The sequence below is a fragment of the Malaclemys terrapin genome, chromosome 3 (genome assembly GCF_027887155.1).
Source record: "Malaclemys terrapin pileata isolate rMalTer1 chromosome 3, rMalTer1.hap1, whole genome shotgun sequence".
Lineage (NCBI taxonomy): Eukaryota > Metazoa > Chordata > Testudines > Emydidae > Malaclemys > Malaclemys terrapin.
The window spans coordinates 10000001-10020780 of record NC_071507.1 but is presented as its reverse complement, the minus strand read 5'-3'; the positions used below and the strand labels follow the sequence as shown (position 1 = coordinate 10020780).

General features: G+C 43.2%; 1 protein-coding gene across 5 annotated transcripts in view; it reads right to left on the bottom strand.

The window, feature by feature from the left end:
* Positions 1-20780, bottom strand: part of PLCB4 (phospholipase C beta 4) — a 322471-nt gene that overhangs the window by 112052 nt on the left and 189639 nt on the right. For all 5 annotated transcript variants that reach the window (XM_054022802.1, XM_054022803.1, XM_054022801.1 and 2 more), the window contains exons 5-9: positions 17481-17561; positions 17095-17154; positions 15587-15730; positions 1408-1487; positions 364-417 (exon numbers count right to left, since the gene is read on the bottom strand). In XM_054022802.1, coding sequence (XP_053878777.1) covers positions 364-417; positions 1408-1487; positions 15587-15730; positions 17095-17154; positions 17481-17561 — 419 coding nt within the window. The remainder of the gene's footprint in view (positions 1-363; positions 418-1407; positions 1488-15586; positions 15731-17094; positions 17155-17480; positions 17562-20780) is intronic.

Sequence of the window (20780 nt, the reverse complement as noted above, 5' to 3'; positions counted from 1 at the left end):
CTTCTAACTACTGAACAACTCATCCCTGAACACTTAGGGTTAGGGCCTATAAGCTGCTACATGCCCTTAGCTCCAAATGGATTTCCTGAAAGTTGAAAGCTCTTAACACTTCACAGGATAGGGTTCTTAATAAGAAAAAAAATCACTGATTTCATTAGGAGTTTTTCCTGTTTAAAAAGAAGGAATAGAGCAAAAAATGACAATGTCTTCGTTCCCATCTTGTTGTTTATGCATATTTTGCAATTATACAATTAATATTATACAAATATAATCAGCATGCATATTAATATCATAAAATATGATTTAATACACAGTACACAAAATGTATTTGGTAGGTTGCTAAGCTCCTCCAATTGTGCTTACCTCCTAACGGGAATTTTGCCATTTGTGTTTGTCAGAAACGCCAGCTTCATCCAGCTGAAATGTAGAAAGAAATAAAAATTTTTAAATCGTATTTATTTATTTTAGTAAAAACAGGGTTCCAGATATTCCTATTCAGGTTAATGGCGCCTGCCATCTTTGTGAAATGAACACAAAAAACAACAGCAGTTCTAATCTTCGACTCAGGAATGACCTTTTTGAAACTCAAAAAGACAATAAATCACATCTGATCCGCCGGCCAGAGTCAGCCTGACCCTTCCACGGGCATGCATTGTAGGGGAAGCAGTACAGAGCCCTCTGCCCGCCACAGGCTCTGTAGTGCCCAGACAGAACTGCAGTTCCTGCCTTCGGGGAGTACAGGGACTGCTTCCTTGGAATTCATAGCACCGGGCAGGCAGGAGACAAGTACCACAGCACCACTACCCTTCACAGTGGCCTGAAAAAGGGACAGGAAGTATGCTGAACCCAATAAAGGGTGAGAGAAAGCATAGGGTGTGCTGGGAAGCTCCAGGAGGCATTCTGTCTCCTTCCTTAGCGCTCCCTGTGGAGCAGGGCAGTTCTACAATGCAGAGCTGTGCTCCAGAGGCAAAATTCATCCCAGAATAATTAGAAAATCAGTACATCCCTTGACAGACAACCTCTCCCTTGCTACATGTGCAACTTCCAAAAACAGTATCGCCCATGGGGGTGACGTGTATGTATCAAGGGAAGAACAGGCAAGACAATAATTAAAATCATACATCTCAATAGATTAAATGTACACTTGTAAACTTCCTTACACTCTCCCAGGCAGACACCACGCTAGGGTCTTGGGAACGCTGATGTTTACAATGAAACACGAACCCTAAATGCCGTTAACACCGTGTATCTCATGGGAGGTTGAAGTCTGAGGGAATTTTTCCTGTAGACTGTTTTGACAATTTCATTGGTTGAGCCAAGAAAAGAAAGGACAACTAAGACAGTTCATATAGGAAAATATGTGGCCAGAAAAATACACCGGAGGAAAAACGGAGGGAAGAGCCTTACTGTTTCTTGAGGCATGTCATTGGACTGACGTTGTTAGCTCTAAAGTTATGGATGATGGATCCAAGTCCTTCTCCCCATTGCTGAAAGACAAGAAAACACGCAGGCACTCAGCTATGGAAAACAAAGGGGGATAGCAGGCCAACCTAATCACTGGGCATGCCTGTCTCAAAGGAAAAGCTTTTCTCCTTTTCACGCAAATATACAAAAAGTAGAGAACCTGACTTATAAAACTCTCTTCCAACACTCCCTTGCAAGAGAGAGCCAGCATCCAAACTGCATATTACACATTAATATTTTATTCTTCAATAAACAAAGTCATGCCGGTTCCCATTTTTTCCCCAGCTACATAAATGCTGCATCTGTAGTGCCATTAAAACAGCTTATTGCCAGCAAAGGAAAGCTGCCCACTGATTGATTTATTAAGCTCTCTATTTATAGACTGTATAAATATAAATCTCTTTCAGCTGCTCTTGGCAATATTAGCTATTCCTAAGCAACATTATACAATATGTGATGACATATTTAACTGGGTTCTATTTTAGAACAGAAATGAAGCAAAATATTAATAATCTATAGCAGACCACAGGGAGGCACAGCACGTGTGTTATGTGACTAACTAACTAACCAAATCTAGCTGCCTGTTACATATTCCATCATGCTTTCTTTCCAGTTTTCATCCTTAAAAAGTAAAACATTCCACTGACCATTAGGATATCTTTCAGCAAACAGCAGTATTACAGGCCATACATAATTTCTTTATAAGAATCTATTTTTCAACTGTAGTTCATACCTAGACTTTGCTGATTTGTACTGAACACATTTGAGGATTAGGGCCTAAAATTAAAACCAGTGGGAGTTGGCAATGGGAAATTTGTAGTGAACAAGGACTATAAGATCAGCCCCCAAACCAGCAGAAATCTGATGACATGACAGGCCAAGTTCTATCTCAGTTATATAATGCTAGGACTATTACACAGACCAGTGGTTCTCAACCTGTTTACTATTGTGGGATGCATTTGCAGTTCTCTCTGTGTTACGTGGGCTGCTTCCACACAACATATATATACTACCTGTATGGCCCTGAGGATGTCACATGGGCCGTAGCTGTGTGCTGATTGGGCTGCAAGCAGCCTGTGGGCTGTGGGTTGAGAACCACTGGCATAGACTATTGGCATCAGTGTAAATAAAATGGGGTTTGCGCCACTTTTCATTATCAACTTAATGAATAGAAAACCTCTCATTAAAGGCCAAATTCTGTACATGGAGCTTGAACTGACCACGTGTGTGTCAAAATCTATCCTAGAAACACTTTATAAACAGAAGTAGATGAGTGTATTTTTCTTTTCATGAATGAGTGCTGTACGTATCTGTAAAATTTATATGAGGGAATATTGAAGGCTTGAGCAAACTATATACAATAAATCTGACCTGTAGCCTTAGGTGGCTAAAATAACACTAAAAATGCCTATCTTTAACACAAATAGCGGCTTTAAACACACATTGAAATGACACAGTAGTTGTGTCATTTCATAACGCATGAAAACAGAGCACTGCCTCCATTTAAAGGCATCATGTTGTGTTCTCAAAAACAAATTCCAAAGCTTTGCTGAAAATGTGGTTCTCTCATCTTCATATGTGGTTCTTTCATCTTCTTTTTGCTGTGTGAATAAGACTATGTAGGCAAACCGCCTCCCAAAGTTTTACTAAACACACCTGTACTGTAGTCTATCAGCTATAGCTCAGTTCTCTTTCACTGTGGTATTTAAGCACTATTTTACCTGGTATCTCTTTTAAAAACATGTTTTTAAAAACATCCTAATGGAAATGAAATGTTACCGCTGCACGAACACTGCAGTATCATGATCTGTCCCAATGTAAGCTGGATTTGTCTGACATTCTTTAAAAGCGCTTCACTCTTTTGACTTTCAATAAGAAGTTAATTTTAAAAGCCACAGCGTGCAAAAATAACTACAGGGCAGCTTGGGGGGAGGGATAGCTCAGTGGTTTGAGCATTGGCCTGCTAAACCCAGGGTTGTGAGTTCAATCCTTGAGGGGGCCACTTGGGGATCTGGGGCAAAATCAGTACTTGGTCCTGCTAGTGAAGGCAGGGGGCTGGACTCGATGACCTTTCAAGGTCCCTTCCAGTTCTAGGAGATGGGATATCTCCATTAATTATTATTATAAACAAAACGCAGGCCATACAAATGTAGTCTTTAAAAAAAAAAACACTAACAGGTTTTCTGCTACAACATGCCACCAGATGTCAGTAGATGTATGGTGTACAATGCCGTCGATGCTAACACACGATTAAGAAATAAAGATACATGCATGTCAACTTGGATTTTCAGCCAACTGTATTAAAGCACCACGCTCTCGTCCTTAGCATTCTCTCATATTCATCAGGACTGACTGCCCAAGGGCACCACCACTGGGAAAACCCAAGCCATGAATCACCTATCCAGCACTTTCTTGGTGAAAAGATTAAGCCCGACTTAGGAGGGACTCCCAAACAGCCCTTCCCCAACGGGTAAACTGAGCCTGGGGCTGCTCTATTTTATGCCAACGTAAGTGGATAAAAATCAAAGCCAATAACTGATATATCATAGGGGCATCCCAGCCACATCCTGCTATGCTGACAGAGGCCAAAGGAGTAGCATAAGAGCTCCTACGCCGGCACAGAATCACCCTTCCACGCTCCCTGGGCTGCTGATGCCAGGTTTTGGGCCAGACTTCCACCAGCTATGCGCCACAAAGCAGCTATACCACACTGGGGCATCTCTCCCCTTGTGTTTAATTTGGGGCTAGGTAGTACTACACTGGGGTCATTTGGTCTGCTTTACTCAAAGGCTATTAGCTTGCCCCAAATTACCTGGGCATGGGAGAGTCAAAAAAAGGACTGTGTACAAATTGCACTGGAGCTATATGACCCTGGATGAAGAATTGAGCTACCAGTAGGTTTAGGCATATGCTCCCAGGTGTCTGTACCTGTGCATGAAATGTCACATTCTTCATCAGGCGGTCAAGGATCAAATCCTTGTGAGCCAGAAATCGTATGCAAAAAAACTAATTTTTAAGATTACACCATCAGATAAAAAAAAAAAAGTCTGAATATACAGTACTGTGAAAATGTTAAACTGGCAATATATAACTTTTCAGTCCTCAACCATTCCCAGATTAAATGGAAAACTGACTAGCTAATGTGTTGTCTCTGAAAGAGGGGGGAAAGGAGGAGTTTATACCTTTCCTACAACCTAACTAGGATCCTAAGGGCTCGTCTACACTTAAAACACTGCAGTGGCACAGCTGTGCCACCCTAGCTCTTCAGTGCAGATGTTGCCTACCCTGGCAGGAGAGGTTCTCCTGTCGGCATAGGGAATCCACTTCCCCAAGAGGCGGTAGCTATGTCATTTTTCTGTCGACCTAGTGGCGTCTACACCAGAGGTTAGGTTGCCTTAACTGCAACACTCTGGGGTGTGGATCTTTCACGCCCCGAGTGACAGTTTGTACCCACCTAATTTCCTTGAGTAGACCAGGCCTAAAATAGACACACGGATCTGGGAACAACCCCTCTTCCTTGCTATCAGGGAACTATCAATTTGATTTGTTCTCAATCAGTTACATGAAGGTGAAATAACAGCAAACACTCTGCAAAGACAATCCAATCTGTTGCCTGGTGTTCAGCATCACCAAGCCACTAGTATGGAAAGAATGACAAGGGCCACTGAAAAAAATCAAATTCTGAATTCAAGTAAACAAGGACACCAGCATAAATCCTGAATGACACAAAGTGTTATTCTGGATTTATACCAGTGTAACAAGGAGAGGAATCTGGCCCTTAGCATCTCACCTTAGAGAAGCAATGACTATGAAACTAAATGGAAAAAATGAAGCAGTGGGCACGGAAACTACAGGATGAAGAGCTGAATGCACAACTAAGTACATGGAATGTGGAAAAAGATAACTTAACTAGCTCTGTTAAACCAAGAGCCAGCATTGCTGAATGCCTCTAAGTGGAAAAAATGAAAGAAACATTGACTGAAGAAGCCCATCTTCCAACATTTGCTGAATAACTCAATCAAATCCTTTAGAGCTACTCAGTGACCTTGCTTTGTCTTGGTTTCCTCAATGAAACACAAGCCAGCAGGGACAGAGTGCACCGACTGCTTGATCTCTTAGCTCTTTATTAGCCAAGGACTTACATTTAACAGGATGAGATGCAAACATTGAGAGTGACTAAAAACTGCTGTAACCTACAGCTCAGGCTGTTCAGTGCAACATCATCCCTGGTTTAGTTATAGATGAGACCTGTATTGGGGGGGGAGGGATAGCTCAGTGGTTTGAGCATTGGCCTGCTAAACCCAGGGTTGTGAGTTCAATCCTTGAGGGGGCCACTTGGGAATCTGGGGCAAAATCAATACTTGGTCCTGCTAGTGAAGGCAGGGGGCTGGACTCAATGACCTTTCAAGGTCCCTTCCAGTTCTAGGAGATGGGATATCTCCATTAATTTACCCAAATTGAGCAAGGAGAGTCCACCTTCCCTGTGTCCATGTAGTCTCTCCAGTGAGGTACTCGGTCCAACATGAACACCAGGCTAAGGAACTGGGATGACGGAGTGTTTTTTTGCATCTAATATTAGCCCGAGAGGGTGCCTAGTGCCAAAGACTGATTTGTTAGAGTCCAGGACATGATAATTTGTGGATAATATCTCAATCAACACTTCTAAGTGGGTCCACTCATGCACACACAAAGCTGCGTGGAAAGGGGCCCGATCCTGTGCTGCTCCTTCCAGACATGGCCAGTGCCTCCTCTCCCCAGAAGCTGCAGCAACTGAGCGCACAAGGAGAGGAACCCCTGTCCCAGAACTCCAGCAGTAGCTGCCCCTAGGGGCCAGGCTGGAGTCTCGGCAGAGGAGCTGCTACCTGCTGCATTGGTCCTTCAGTGCTGGATCCCCACGTGCGGTGCTGACACCCCGGCCTGAGTGTGTAATGTGGAGTCCCTCGGTGGGCCACTGGCAAGAAGGATAGAACCTGGGACTGCTGAGCTAAATGCACAAGCGTCTACTGTCTGAACTAAAAGACTGTTAGCTAAAAGGCTGTGCAGACTCATGAACCTCTATGTGGTCCAGCCACTAGAGGGGAACAGAGCCACGCTGAGGAAGCACCAGTTACATATGCATCTATGAAAGCCTTGGGACTGAGATAATTTTAGTAATTTTGGTGGTGTACTGGCTAGGCCGTGGAGTTACAGATTAAGCTCTTGTTTAGGGCTAGAGTCACCAAGATTATTGTCTTACATGCCTCACTGATTTCAGGACCTCCACAGCAACTATGGGGCTATCCCTAGGAAGGGAAGAGAAGAGGTTAGTTTGACAAACTAAAGAGGCCATCTTCTGGATTTCCTCTTTGACTGGGCCCTGTTTCACTCGCGTGCGGTCAGCGAGTGATGGACCCGTTAGGGGTTTCAGAATCCTCCAAGAGAATATACTGTTCAGCCACTGAGCATTCTGTTAGTAGTCTAGCAGGGAACCAGAACATTTTGTCCTCAACCATTGATACAGTGGACACTAGATCTCCTCTTCCTCAATTCAGATGTCTGGTCAGTCTCACAGGTCACATCTGTACAATGCAGATTACCATACCTGTGACACACGAAAGAAGCAATAGAAAGGAGACTAGACTAGGGACTGTGTAAAATTCATCCCATATCTGTCAACCGCAGCAAAAAGAGTGTCTGTACGTTGCTACGGAGGCTGTGCTATATGCTAAAAGAAAGCTCAAGGGCTCGTTTCCCCCACTTCCAGTATTTCCTCTACCAAGTCCCCGCTAGCACAAATGTTCCATGTGGCAAGCAGTCCGATGAACCCAGATTGCTTCCACTCGTTAACAGAGCGTTTCTTGCTGTGAGGAGTTTTCCAAACACGTGCAGGATAAGTCCAACTGGATCTACATCAGTTTGGCTGCTTCTGTGGGAATTGTGTCAAGAATGGATGACACCAAAAAACCTGATACATTTGTCGAGTTTCACACAGTGCGATGAGCCCTTATCCATTGTGGCTTGTGAAAACCAGCAGGGAAGTTTTGGGGCCACTGAAAGTCCTGCAGTAACACTTCCAAAAGGAACATAAAAGAGTGAGAGGGGGAAAAAAAAAAAAAAAAAAAAACACAGCAAAGATCCTGGATGCCTTTTTCAATGTACAATGTAAAGGTTGGCCAGTAAGTGAAAATTAAGATACTGACATATCTCATGAACATGGCATTAACATATCCCTAGGGGATTGGTGGTGAAGCAGCAATACACAGCTCCCTGAATGGGGAAGCAACAGTTTTGTACTGAAACCTTGCGATTCTCTGGGAAGGTTTACTTATCACCTCAGCTAGATACGGTAGCCACATTCCAACACAGTGCAAGAACCAAAGAGATACACAAGAATGCTTGAAAATGCAGGAAACCGAACAGAAAATAAAGTAACCAAATCGCGATGAACATAAGAACAAAGAATAATAAAACTTCTGTAATGCCTTCCATCCGAGGAACTCAAGGCTTGGCAAACATTTCTGAACTTAGTCTCACAGCACTCTTGTGTGGTGGGCAGGTATTATTATTATTATCCTCATTTTACAGATAGGAGAAGCTGAGGCACAGAGAAAGTAAGTGACTTCACCAAGCTCCCACAGGAAGTCTGTGGCAGAGCTGGGAAGAAAATGTATAAAACTTCTAACTTCCAGTCTTGTGCTCTAGCTATAAGATACCAACGGATTGACTATTACAACAATATTTGATCAGCTTGCTTGAAAGGTTAGAAACCCTGATTCCCCTTTGAATGCAAGTTTCCAATATAAAATAGGAATATGGCCCTAATCCTGAAAACACTTAAACATGTGCATAACTTCAAGTGCACGAGTAACCCCATCGAAATCAATAGTTTCTGGATATACAATAATTTCAAAGTGTTTGCAGGACTGAGGCCTAAATCACTAATGATTATTTCTTTGACAGGGAACAAAGAATCAGCAGATTTCCAGAATTCTTTCCAGATACGTTCTAGAGTTTTCCTGGGGTAGTTTAGATTTAGAATGTGCATGCATTTAAAACAAGAGAAAACAAACAAAGGTACAGAGAAGTTCTGTATTTGTCTTTATAAGGGCTGTGGGAATCTGCTGCTGTTCCCAATGTCTCTGGCTGTACTTGCGACCTTCCTGCTTTGATACACACATCAATGCTCTTCAAATTATTATTAAAATGGAAGCCCCCTGGTATTACAGGGAGATCATTTTCCAGAACCAGACTACATCTCTGCTACACTGAAAAGCAGATCCTTTCTCTAAAGTGCTCTGTGTGGAAAAACAGTGTAGCAGCTTCTGCTTTCTGTTCATCAGCATTTACAGCATTTTGATCTTCCATAAGTGCATTAACCAGATAGTAATAAAAGTTAATGTGCAATATAATATCCATACCAATTGTTAAAACACTGTCCACTAAAAAGTTTATAATTACGCTGCAAATAGGCATGAGTTGTGACTGCTATTAAATGCTGTTGATTGTAAAACCGAGCCTATCTGCTCTGCGATCAGCCATTTGCACTGAGGTTTTGCAGGGTTGTCGGCCTGATGTAGCATCTTCTTGAAAACGCTCTATCCATGATATAAATCTATGCAAATTTACAAGGCAATATTCATAACCTAATAGAACCCAATTAAAATTAAAATTGCTACTCCTAGCTAGTAAAAATAGTTTCTGATAAATTAACTCCCCATCTCTATTCCACATTTATACTGAGTGGGATTAAATTGTGAAAAAAATCAACAAAATAAATACAAACAAGACCAGTGGAATTTGCCACCTTACACCAAGGATGAATCCCATTGTTTTTACCCATAGTGTTAGTAACACCCGCCAAAGGGAACTGTCTTTTTGTTCTGGGTTTGTTCGGTACCTAGCAGAGTCTATAATTCGGACCCCCAAGTTGCCACAATAATAGAAATGTAATAATAGCCAAGACGTCTGACCCAGGAAGCACAGTAATAAAAATCACTGAATTTACATATGAACTATTTGACAGAGAAAGTATTACCTCAGTATTTTAGCTGATGCCTATTAGCAATTCATTCTTGTGACTCTCTCCTTAGCCATTAAGGTCACACACTGCCTTATATTCACTGCTGAATAAAGGAGCAAAGTAAACTAGGCAAGGTCAACCTCAAGCTTGGGTAGAGTACTGACATTGGTTTTACCAGATGGCAAACTAGGCAAAGTATTTTGTCTTCACTTGGGATAGCTCACACATTCATTACCCTGAGGTAAAATGCACCTTTTTTTTCTTTTAGCAGTGAAGACAGGGCCTCAGTCGTCTCACGAATCTAGTGACTTATTCTTTAGAGCAGACTAAAAATGAAGAACCAGAATAAAATCATGAATGTTGTTTCGGTTTTATATGTAAATCTTTTGGGTTAGATTCCACACCACATCTCCAGAAGAGGGTTGACAATTTTGGTTTGATGTATTTCTAGATGTTTCATCACACGATATAATCTTTAATTAAAGATTAATCTTGAATTCCTGGAGACTCCAGGGCAATCCTGGAGGACTGGCAATCCTACTCCAGAGATAAGGAGGGGGAGCAAAGGTGGTATAAGGTCTGGACTCTAGGCTACTGCAGGAGCCACCATAGTCCTTACTGTAAGAGCTGCTTTAATTTATGGTAGCCTGGTTTGAGCGGCATATGGACTGCTTTGCAACCCAGAATGCCCTAGGCCAGGGCCTTACACTTCTCCTGCACTAGAGGAATTCTCCCTCAGCCTGCCATAGCCCCTTTACACTGCCAGAATATAGTGCCCATTGTATAGACCAGGACACAGAAAGGCTACCTGGTAAATTAAATAACTTAAACCCAATCCCAGGCCACCATGAAATTTGAGACCTACAAGCAGTTGATGCAGGTGGTTTATAAAGTTCAATACGTAAACTTCATCCAAGGGTACTGAAAGAATTAGCTGAAGAAATCTCGGAACCACTGGCAATAATATTTACAAACTCTTGGATGACAGGAGAGGTCCTGGAAGACTGGGAAAGGGCTAACATAGTGCCCAGCTTTAAAAAAGGGAAAAAGGAGGAGCTGGGGAACTATAGACTTCAATACCTGGGAAGCTACTAGAGCAATGTCTAAAACATTCAATTTGCGAATACCTGGAGGATCACTAGCAGCCAGCTTTGATTTACCAAGAACAAATCATGTCAAACCAGCTTGATTTCCTTCTTTGACAGAGTAACTGATTTGGTGGCTAGGGGAAATGTGGTGGACATAATATACCTGGACTTCAGGATGGCTTTTGATATTCTGATAAGTAAGCTGGAGAAATGCAGGCTCGGCAGAACTACCATTAAGTGGATACATAATTGATTAAACAACCGCAAACAAAGAGTAACTATTAATGGAATGATGTCAGATTGGAGGGATGTTTCAAGTGGGTTTCCACAAGGATTTGTTCTGGGTCTGGTGTTGTTTAACATCCTTATTGATGACCTGGATGTAGGTAGAGAAAGCACATTGATCAAGTTTACAGATGACACAAAGATGGGGGGGCGGGATTGCCAATACTTTGGAGGATAGAGCTAAAATTCAGAGGGATCTTGATAAATTGGAGAACTGGGCTATAGATAACAAAATGAAATTCAACAAAGACAAATGTAAGGTGCTACACTTGGGGAAGAAAAACCAAATGCACAAATACAGAATGGGGGATAACTGGCTTGGCAGCAGCACTGCTGAGAAGGATCTGGGAGTTGTGGTGGGTTTCAACCTTAGCATGAGTCAGCAATGCGACACTATTGCAAAAAAAGCAAATGCAATTAGATTGCATTAACAGAGGCATAGCATGAAAGACATAGGAGGTAATAGTACTGCTCTACGCAGCACTGGTTACACCTCAGCTGGTGTACTGTGTCCAATTTTGGACACCAATGTATAGAAAGGATGTAGAGAAACTGGAAAGGATCCAGAGGCGAGCGACAAAGATGATCAAAGGGATGGAATGCAAGTCATGAGAGCAAAGGCTGAAGGAACCAGCTATGTTTAGTTTGGAAAAGAGGAGATTAATGGAGACGTGATAGCAGCCTTCAGATACTTGAAAGGCTGCCATAAAAAACTGGAGAAAAGTTGTTCTCTTTTCCCACCGAGGGGCAGGACAAGAGGCAATCAGTTCAAACTACAGCAGAGCAGATTTAGATGAAATCTCAGGAAAAACTTCCTAACTGTAAGAACAGTAGGACAATGGCACAGACGCCTCGGGAGGTTGTGGAAGCTCCTTCACTGGAGGTTTTCAAAAGGAGGCTGGACAGCCATCTGTCTTGGATGGTTTAGACACAACAAATCCTGCATCTTGGCACAGGGTTAGACGAGATGACCCTCTGGGTCCCTTCTAACCCTATGATTCTAAGACAGTTATTACCCTTTTTAATCCCATCCAAGAGACTCTCAAACAAGGCTTTTTCTTCCTTCTAAAGACTCTCTATAGAGAAGGGGAACAAGGGATATTGTTAAAACAAAAGACTTCCGTAATACTGTACATTTTGAATGCTTTAACTGTTTTTCCTTCTTTTTCTGTATCTTTAATAAGAGAGTAGAAAGATTGTTAATCGTGTGTTTTCCATGCTAATAAGCAGGCTGAGGACTCTGTATTCCAAAACCTCAAACCTTGTTTAACTGTTTAGTGTTGTTCAGTGACAGGGTCATGTTAACACCCTGGACTCTCTGGGCTCCTTTATTCCATCAAAAATAACATAACAGTGCTCCCCTATTTCTCTCTTCCTGCGCCCATGCCAGGGTCCTCCATTCCCACCTCCCCACTATGCCAGGGGCTCTCTGTGTGCCCTCCACTTCCCTCTTCCCTCTCTCCTAGGGTCCCACAATCTCCTCCCATGCCTGGGGTTCTGCATGTGCCTACATTCCCCCTATGGCCCTATTCCTTCCACTACTCTTCCTTCTCTTTCAGAGTGTTAATATTTTATTACTATACTGGGACTATGTGCAGAGCTAAGCTGGGGGAGAGGGATGGGCACTGTCAACTTGTTCTTTGATCTGTAGATAATTAGAAAGGTGGGTGAAGCTGCTGGCTCAGCTAATCAGATGCCAGGGGGGTCCATGTATCACCCATGTCCCCCTTTCTGTTTTTCTGATTGCGATTAAAATCAAGAAGGTTCTGCCCACAAATGCCTAGAACATTCCCTAAATTTTGGAACTGACCGGATGTGGTATTGAAAAGTTATGACAGCCAAACAGAGAAATGCCATTGAGTTGAGTGTTAGACCTCACTTCGCTTGGCCAGCAACATGGGGTATGCTCAGAAAGCATCACTGGTATGCTAGAAAGCATTAACTCTAGTTCTATCTGTGCAATCTGACTTTCATAAGAGTGACTGGTGACATTCTTGTGAGGTATGAAAAATTAGCCTCATATTTTGTCACTGCATTTAAAGAGATATTGTAAACTTGAAATCTAGTCAATAAAAAATAATGAGTGAAAGGTAGTTTCAAGTATTACATCCTCTTCCAAGGTTGTAATTTTATAAGCAGTTTTTCTACTTTAAAAAGAATTCTCTCCCCTGTTGCTGTGCTAAAGACTCACACAAACTATCTGCACGGCATTTTTTTATTTTGTCTGTTTTAGGAAGGGGCGAATAACTCCTCCGTTGAAAACACAATACACATAAGCTAGACGGAATCCAAACATCCCAAACGGAGCCTGGCTTAGGAGAGCGGAGATAAGACACTCTTATTATTGGAACACACATAACTGGATCTTTACAGCCTAAACATGTCTTTGCCATGAGCCCTAAGCAAGGGGCAGTAGATTATTTTGCTGCCCCTGGAGCAGACCAGATGGCAGATTGTGACCCCCGCCCCCCCAAGAGTCACATATTTGCTTTTCAGGTTCCCCATTGCTCTGAGGGGGAAATATCTTGTGTCAGGTCTCTCGCTGTCACAGCAGGTTCCTCTTGGTGTGCCAGTGGAGCTACACTAACTGGTGCACTGTGGGGAGGAGCAGGGAAGGAGAAGAAGAGCACTTTCCTGTCCCCAGCCTCTTCCACCCACCTGTAAAGAGGTGGGGAAGCAGCGTCTTTATGGAATCTGCTTTCCCTTGACACTGCACCCTATGGTATCAAGACCCTGGCATGAGGGAGAGCGCCGCACTCCCTTGTTCCTCGGTGAGGCTGCACAATACAGGCCACTTGGTGGTGACCAAGAATTATTTGGTCTCTCATCTAGAAGGTAACACTTCCAGAAGCAGAACTATTCTGGGGCACTGGCTGAGGACAGAATTACGGACCCGGGAGTAAAGAGTCACCAAACCATTTTCCGCAGTGCCAGGTGGTGTTTTTGTCACGTATTGACCAATCCTGAACCTGATTTAGCTTATGACGACCTCATAAGGGATCTCAGAAGGTAGTGAGCACTTTCAACTCCCTTTGAAGATACTGGCTCTCAACAGCTTCATGAGAACAACAGGCACAATTACTGAAAGGCCCCCACGCACATCTGGAATGCTGAGACACAACCCTGGTCCCCTCGGGTATGTCTACACGACGGCTGGCCCAGGTCAGCTGACTTGGCTCATAGGGCTATAAAACTGCAGTGTAGATGTTCAGGCTCAAGCAGGCCAAGCCCAGGTCAGCTGACTGGGGCCAGAAGCGGCTGTGTCGCAGGTTCATTTATCGTAGCTTCCTAAACATGTGTTTTCCTTTAGCTCACAAGTAGTTTTAGGCCCATATATTCATCACATACAAAAAGCCAATACACTACAACACTCCAAGAACTCCACTGGCTTCCCATGCTTTCAGATGCAGCCAAGGTTTTGGTTCAATTCTATAAAGTCCTACATGCTTCAGGGAACGACTGTTTTAAGGACTACCCCTCTCCTGAATCATCTTTGTTAACAATCGCTGGGTGTACGCTTTTGGAGACCTTTAGCAGAGAGTCCAAAGCTGTAGTGCAAACTCCCAATAAGGGCCTGTCATAATTCACGGACAATCCGAGTGCAAAGCAAATCATGACTTTTTGGTCAAGCATCTGGATTGTCAATGAACAAGCAGCTCCTGGGCAAGGAGCTACCTGTGTCGATCAGTGCAGCCCGGTAAACTTATTGTGACACTACATTTCATCTCTATCACGTGTCCAGATATTGTGGCAATGGGTGCAGAAAGTACATTTTAAAATATATAATTAAACAAATGTACGGATCGATCTCTCTCCTCAAACCAAGGAGACCAAAACATCTTGACCAAATCAAAAGATGGCTAACTAGCGTGTCTACAAAATATTCTAGAGTACATAGGAGAAATTATTCTGGTAAGCATACAAGCGAATTCCTACAATAGCTCTCTCCTTTTTTGGCTCCCAAAATGCTTTCAGACCACGATTTTGGCAGGTTACTTCCCTGAATACTTTGATATCAGAGTCAACATGTTGAACGTACAGAATAGTCAAACAGACTTAATGTATCCATATTAGGTATACAAATAGGTCTTCCACTATGGAGTTTATTCATGACACAATGTTTAAGGGGGAGTGGTGCCAAGCACTGAAAAGAGAGGTGTTATATATTTATTGTGTGTCTTGCTGCATGATGGTTGCAATGAATGGTCAGGTTATGCTTTCCATCTATGAGGCTTCCAATAATAAAAAGGAAAGAGGAAGCAGAAAGCCAAGGGATTTAAGGTAAGTCTAGACCAGCGGCAGCTCCAGGTGCCAGCGCTCCAAGTACGTGCCTAGGGCGGCAAGCCGCAGGGGGCGCCCTGCCGGTCCCTGCGAGGGCAGCAGGCAGGTGGCTTTCGGCAGCTTCCTGCAAGAGGTCCGCCGGTCCTGCAGATTTGGTGGCAGGTACGCCGAAGCCGTGGGACTGGCAGACCTCACGCAGGCATGCCTCCGAATCCGTGGGACTGGGGACCTCCCGCAGGCACGCCGCCAAAGGCAGCCTGCCTGCCGTGCTTGGGGCGGCAAAAAAGCTAGAGCCACCCCTGGTCTAGACAGAAAACACAGGTGTGATTGCAGCTCAGGTGGATACATCTGAGATAGCTTTATTCTAGCTAGCTCACGTACCAGTAGTAATAAATTTGTGGCAGCTTGTGCTTCAATGCAGGCTACACTTTTCCCCCCGGCACCCGGGCACAGTTTAACTGTGGAATACCTTAGCTACTTCTGCATTTTCTGCTACCATGTACGTGAAGCTGATGTTCACCAGATCTGTGCCACTGCAGACACACACTATCCGCCCTTCCAGCTCATTTTCTGCATTTCCCACAGTCTCAAGAGCAGCTAGTATTTTGGGATCCTGTTAAACGGAACAAACGCCTTGTTAAATGCACAGTACAAAGATTAAGTTAAAAACACATCTCAGGTTCACATGCATTAAGACTGTAAATATTTCCCAGACACCTTAAATGAGTTCTTTCATTTAGAATCTATGGGCATGGTTGGGGAAAAAAAATCTAATTTAATAATCACTGAATGTGGCTGAATCATAAAAGCAAAGAGAGAATTGCAGTATTTTAAATACATTTCAGAAAATTACATACATTACCTCCACAGAGAAGGGAAATGGAAGACTTTTAAGGACTGGTAATAGTTTATGGAAATTCTTAACTCTATCTAAATAAATTATTCCAATCCAAATCAGTAGTGACCAAAAGTAGTTATTTGCATGGAATGAGTGGGTGATTTCTATCCATTTCTTAGCAGCACATCTCGTGCTCTTTGGTACCTTTACTAGCAGTCAAGAGCCATAGATTTAATAAGCCCAGAGATTGAACTATTCATAGAAATTGGGAATATTTTGAAGCATATTTGAAGTTTGAAGCATATTCGTGGGGCATCATGGGGAAGTCTGCACTGCCTTAGCCCATGACCTACTTTGTTGGCTGAAGATTTCAGTCTATTACCTTGCAAGAGAACTAACTTCGCTAAAAAAACTAAAAATCTATGATTAAAGTGAAAAATCTATGATTTTTAAGTAGAACCACAGTCTGATTGAAGCTTTTGTATTTGACATCACCAGACAACTAGACAGCAAAACTCTTAAAGAGACACTGTGAAGCAATTATGCCCAAATTTCATCTCAGAAAGATGTCTAATTTCCAACTGCATTTTAAAAAGAAATCTATATTAGAAAATATTTTAAAAGCTATGATTTCTGCAGAACCCTCAGGTGGTCCCTCTGCAGATTGCCTTTGAAACAGCAGTTAATAATCACAAGTCCCAGAGCTGTCCTGAAATAATTGATTATTTAAGTGTCTAAAACAAGGAAGCAAACTAAAATTTCAGTGAAACACAGGAACACATCTTGAATGACCAAGGAAAAAAATTAAACCAGAAAATATTTTCAACCTCCTAAAATGATGATACAAAATAGTTCAAAAAATGATTTAAAAACCCTTGACAGGATCCTTTTAATATTTAGTGCCCAGATTTCACAGCCTCTTGGAAGGTCAGCACTGACATGGCATTACCATATTACAAATCCTTGACACTGAAATAAAATAAAACCACTTAATCTTAAAGCTAAATGTTTTAGGCTATGATTTTACAAGCAAAGTTGTGCTGGCAGTATTTTGTAACAAGCTGCACTGCATTCCCCACTTCACCTTCAGCTTAAACACTCTTTGTTTAAAAGAACAGTATAAACTAATTACAGAGTACCTTTGGTACAGCTCCAAGACGAATACTGTTGATCAGGGAGCATTCTAATACCTGTCCTTCCTAGAACGGCAAGAGAAAGCATGTTAGCTAAAAGGTCTGGCGAAACACAGTGCAGATCCAAATAGGAAGTGAAGCAAAAATAAACAATGAGTCTTAAATGCAATCGCACTTAAGTAACACAAAACAGGGTATTTTTTTTTCATGTCTGTTAATAACCTGTCAAGTATTTCACTTATGTAACTTCTAAAAACACAGGAGCCAAGTTATCTTACTGTAAATAGTTACAAAGCCACATGTAATTTTTTGTGATTAAAAATTAGCCAGGAAACAAACCAAGTGCAACAACATAGGCAGACAGTAATGTTCCTGGTACAACAGTACTGTACCTTTCCTTCACTTTTCCACCTTAGGAAAAAACCAAATTCATCCACTTGAAAGAGACAGTTTGGTTCGAAGACAAAGGACTCCTGTTGAAAGGGAAATATGACAAAATATTTTGGTGATGTTGACAAATATTGTCAGGCATTAATTTGCTTCTCAAAACTTAAGATCTTTTACCTTTTCCTCAACTGCCTTGCAGTATTGCCAATCCCAAGCATTCAAAAATCATGAGTCAGTCGCCAGAAATCATGAGATATTTTTAAAAATCTCATGATTTTTAAGCCTAATAAATATTAGAACTTTTTTTTATTTGACTTCTGGTTTTTGAGACATTACAGCAGACTCAGTTCTCATCTTCAGGCCTTTCTCCACAGCCACAAGTGCTAGAAACTTCTCTTTCTAAATGAAAGCTGATTTTCTCACCTAATCACAGGCTTCCAAAAAGAACCTCACCAAATATTGTGAGGCTTGCAAGAATTGGCAGCACTGCTTGGGGGTCAAACCACCACATTTTGCAATGACTTTGGGGATTCAGGGGAAGGGCTTTCGCAAAAGTTGGACCCTCACAGAAGAACTTCTAGAAAGTACACACAAAAATAGATTGCAGTGTGTTAGTCTGGCAGAGGAGATAAGTATATAAAGCAGTTTGGAAGGAGTGGAAAACCACAGAGATTAGATTAAAAAAACAAAACAAAAACCAATCAGGTCAGCCTTACTGAAAAAACCAAAACCAAAACGTGCATGCCCACCCCCAAAACTATTTTAATGTCAGAAGTGAAACTAAAAGGTAAGGAAACATCCCACTGTGCCGAATCAGTCATTTTTAAAGGGAACAAAAAGCCCAGCCTCGGCCAATCTTTTTTTAATTAAAAAAGATTCCGTTATAACAAACAGCGAGCATGTGTGCAGGGAGCAGGGATGCTGTGAGTGACAGAGGGCAGCACTTTATTTTGTGTGTAAAGGAAAGGGCTGCAGTTAGGTTTTGAAAACACCCAACGCAGGACTGCCAGGGCAGCAAGCCCATGCAGACACACGGGGCCATTTTCCACACAAAAGGATCATGCGGACAGGAGGAATTTTAAGTTCTCTGACTCAGTTAGCACCATCCCACAAGCCCTCCATGCAAGGAACACCCATTTAAGTTAATAAGAGTTTTGCTGCAGGATGGGCCACAAAGAAGCCAGATCAGCTTACTACCTCACTCCCTTGACCCAGAACACATTCGGCATTGAAGAGCATCTGCCTCTTAAATACTAGCACAAAGCACATACAGCACTTTTCAGCTTCAAAGCACTTCACAAATATTAATTACTGCAGCACCACTGTGCGGTAGGAAACAATTATCTTCATTTTACAGAGAGGGAAACAGAGAGAAGAGTTAGAATTCGCCAGAGATTCAGGGACAGAGTCAGGACTGGCTATCAGGTGCTTCTTGGGCCCTCTTCTATATCCAGGCTGCTAGACAACAGTTTACTGCCTTTTCCTTAATCCTCGCACTTCATAAAATGTACCGGATGCAAACTTCCCAGAATCACAGGTTTTATAGCTCCTGGGTAGCCCTATAAAGCTGCATATATAAAAACGGCAGCTAGCCACCTGTTAAAGGGAGAGACTTTTAAAATCTGCATGGAATAGAGCAGTGGTTCTCAACCATTTTGGGTTCAGGGCAGGACCCATTTGTAAATGTTTATAGCCTGTCATCACCCAGTAAATAATCTGGGGGTGGAGGCCCTGGCATAGGCGCCGACTTCTGCTCACGCCGGTGGGTGCTCGACCTCCCTCTTCCCCCGGCCCCACCCCGACTCCACCCCTACCCTGCCCCCTCTCACCCCTGCTCCGCCCCCATTCCAACCCCTTCCCTAAAGTCCCTGCCCCAACTCCACTCCCTCCCTGCCCCTATTCTGACTCCTTCTCCAAATCCCTGCCCTGGCCCCGCCTCTTCCCTTGAGTGCGCCACATTGCCGCTCCTCCCCCCTCCCTCCTGGAGCTTGCTACGCCGCCAAACAGCTGTTTGGTGGTAGCAAGTGCTGGGAGGAAGGCGGAGGAGCAGGGATGCGGTGAACTCAGGGGAGGAGGCGGCAGAGGAGGTGAGGTGGGGTGGGGAGGGGAGCTTGGCTGCTGGTGGGTGCAGAGCGCCCACTAGTTTTTCCCCATGGGTGCTCCAGCCCCAGAGCACCCACAAAGTCTGCGCCTATGGGCCCTGGGGTGCTTTTGGTCTGATCCTGCCCCCTGGAGAGGTTGAGTCATGTCCAGCACTTACCTCACGGTGGCAGCTCCTGTGCTGTGGGGCTGGCTGGACTTGGCTCTCTGCACCAGGAGTTGCAACCTCCAGGGTTGCGGTGCCACTCAGGTTTGGGCCCGGGCCCAATTGGACCAAATGTGTGTGAGTGGAGTTGTGACGTGGCTCATGGGGTGGCAGGGCCACTCACTCACCTTTGGCCTACCTGGACTCCCATCATCATGACAGCTGGGCGAACCCTGAGTGGTGCTGGGACCCCAGAGGTTGCAGTGCCTGGAGCAGGGAAGTGAGCCCAGCCAGCCCCATGGGACAGGAGCCGCCACGCAACCCTTTGAAATGTTCTGACAACCCAATTTTGGGTCCCGGCTAAGGCTGAGAAACCCTGGAATAGAAGATCTCCTCAATAAGCAAGGTCAATGCAAATAAAATAGGGAAATTTTTCATTGCTTGTTGCATCCCCTGTGACTAAAAGCTCTCAGTATAAAATTAACATTTCCTACAAAGATGGCCACATAATGGTCTCTGTTGCGCATCTCTGCTTTGCCTGTTTAGGATGGAAGTTCAATATAGAATTTCATTGGGAGCTGGGTGCCTAAATCCCTTAGGCCCTTTTGCAAATCCCAAACTAAGATTATAAATCCTTCGCTGGAGGGCTCTTGCTATGGGTATGTACAATGCCTAGCACAAGCCTGGTTAGGATATCTAGGCATAATAATAATAATATCCCAACCAACCACAAAGGGGCTGGGCTTGCAAGCGTTCTGTGGCAAAATTGGGTAAATTTACCATATAGTACTTACAGCAAACAATAAGGATACAGAATACCGCATGTTTTCTGCTTTAAATAAGGCAGGTAGGACCTCTATTAGCAGTCAGTGTAAAAAGACATGCACATGATTCAAAATGCAGTGAATGCAACACAGCACAGCACTTAATAAAATCTGATTCATACATACAACGACAAGGCCTAATTCCATTCCCAAATGTCAAAATAGATTCGGTAGGTGAAATTACTAGCAATTAAAAGAAGGGTCAGTCCTTTTTCCATTCTGAAGAGACCCACTGC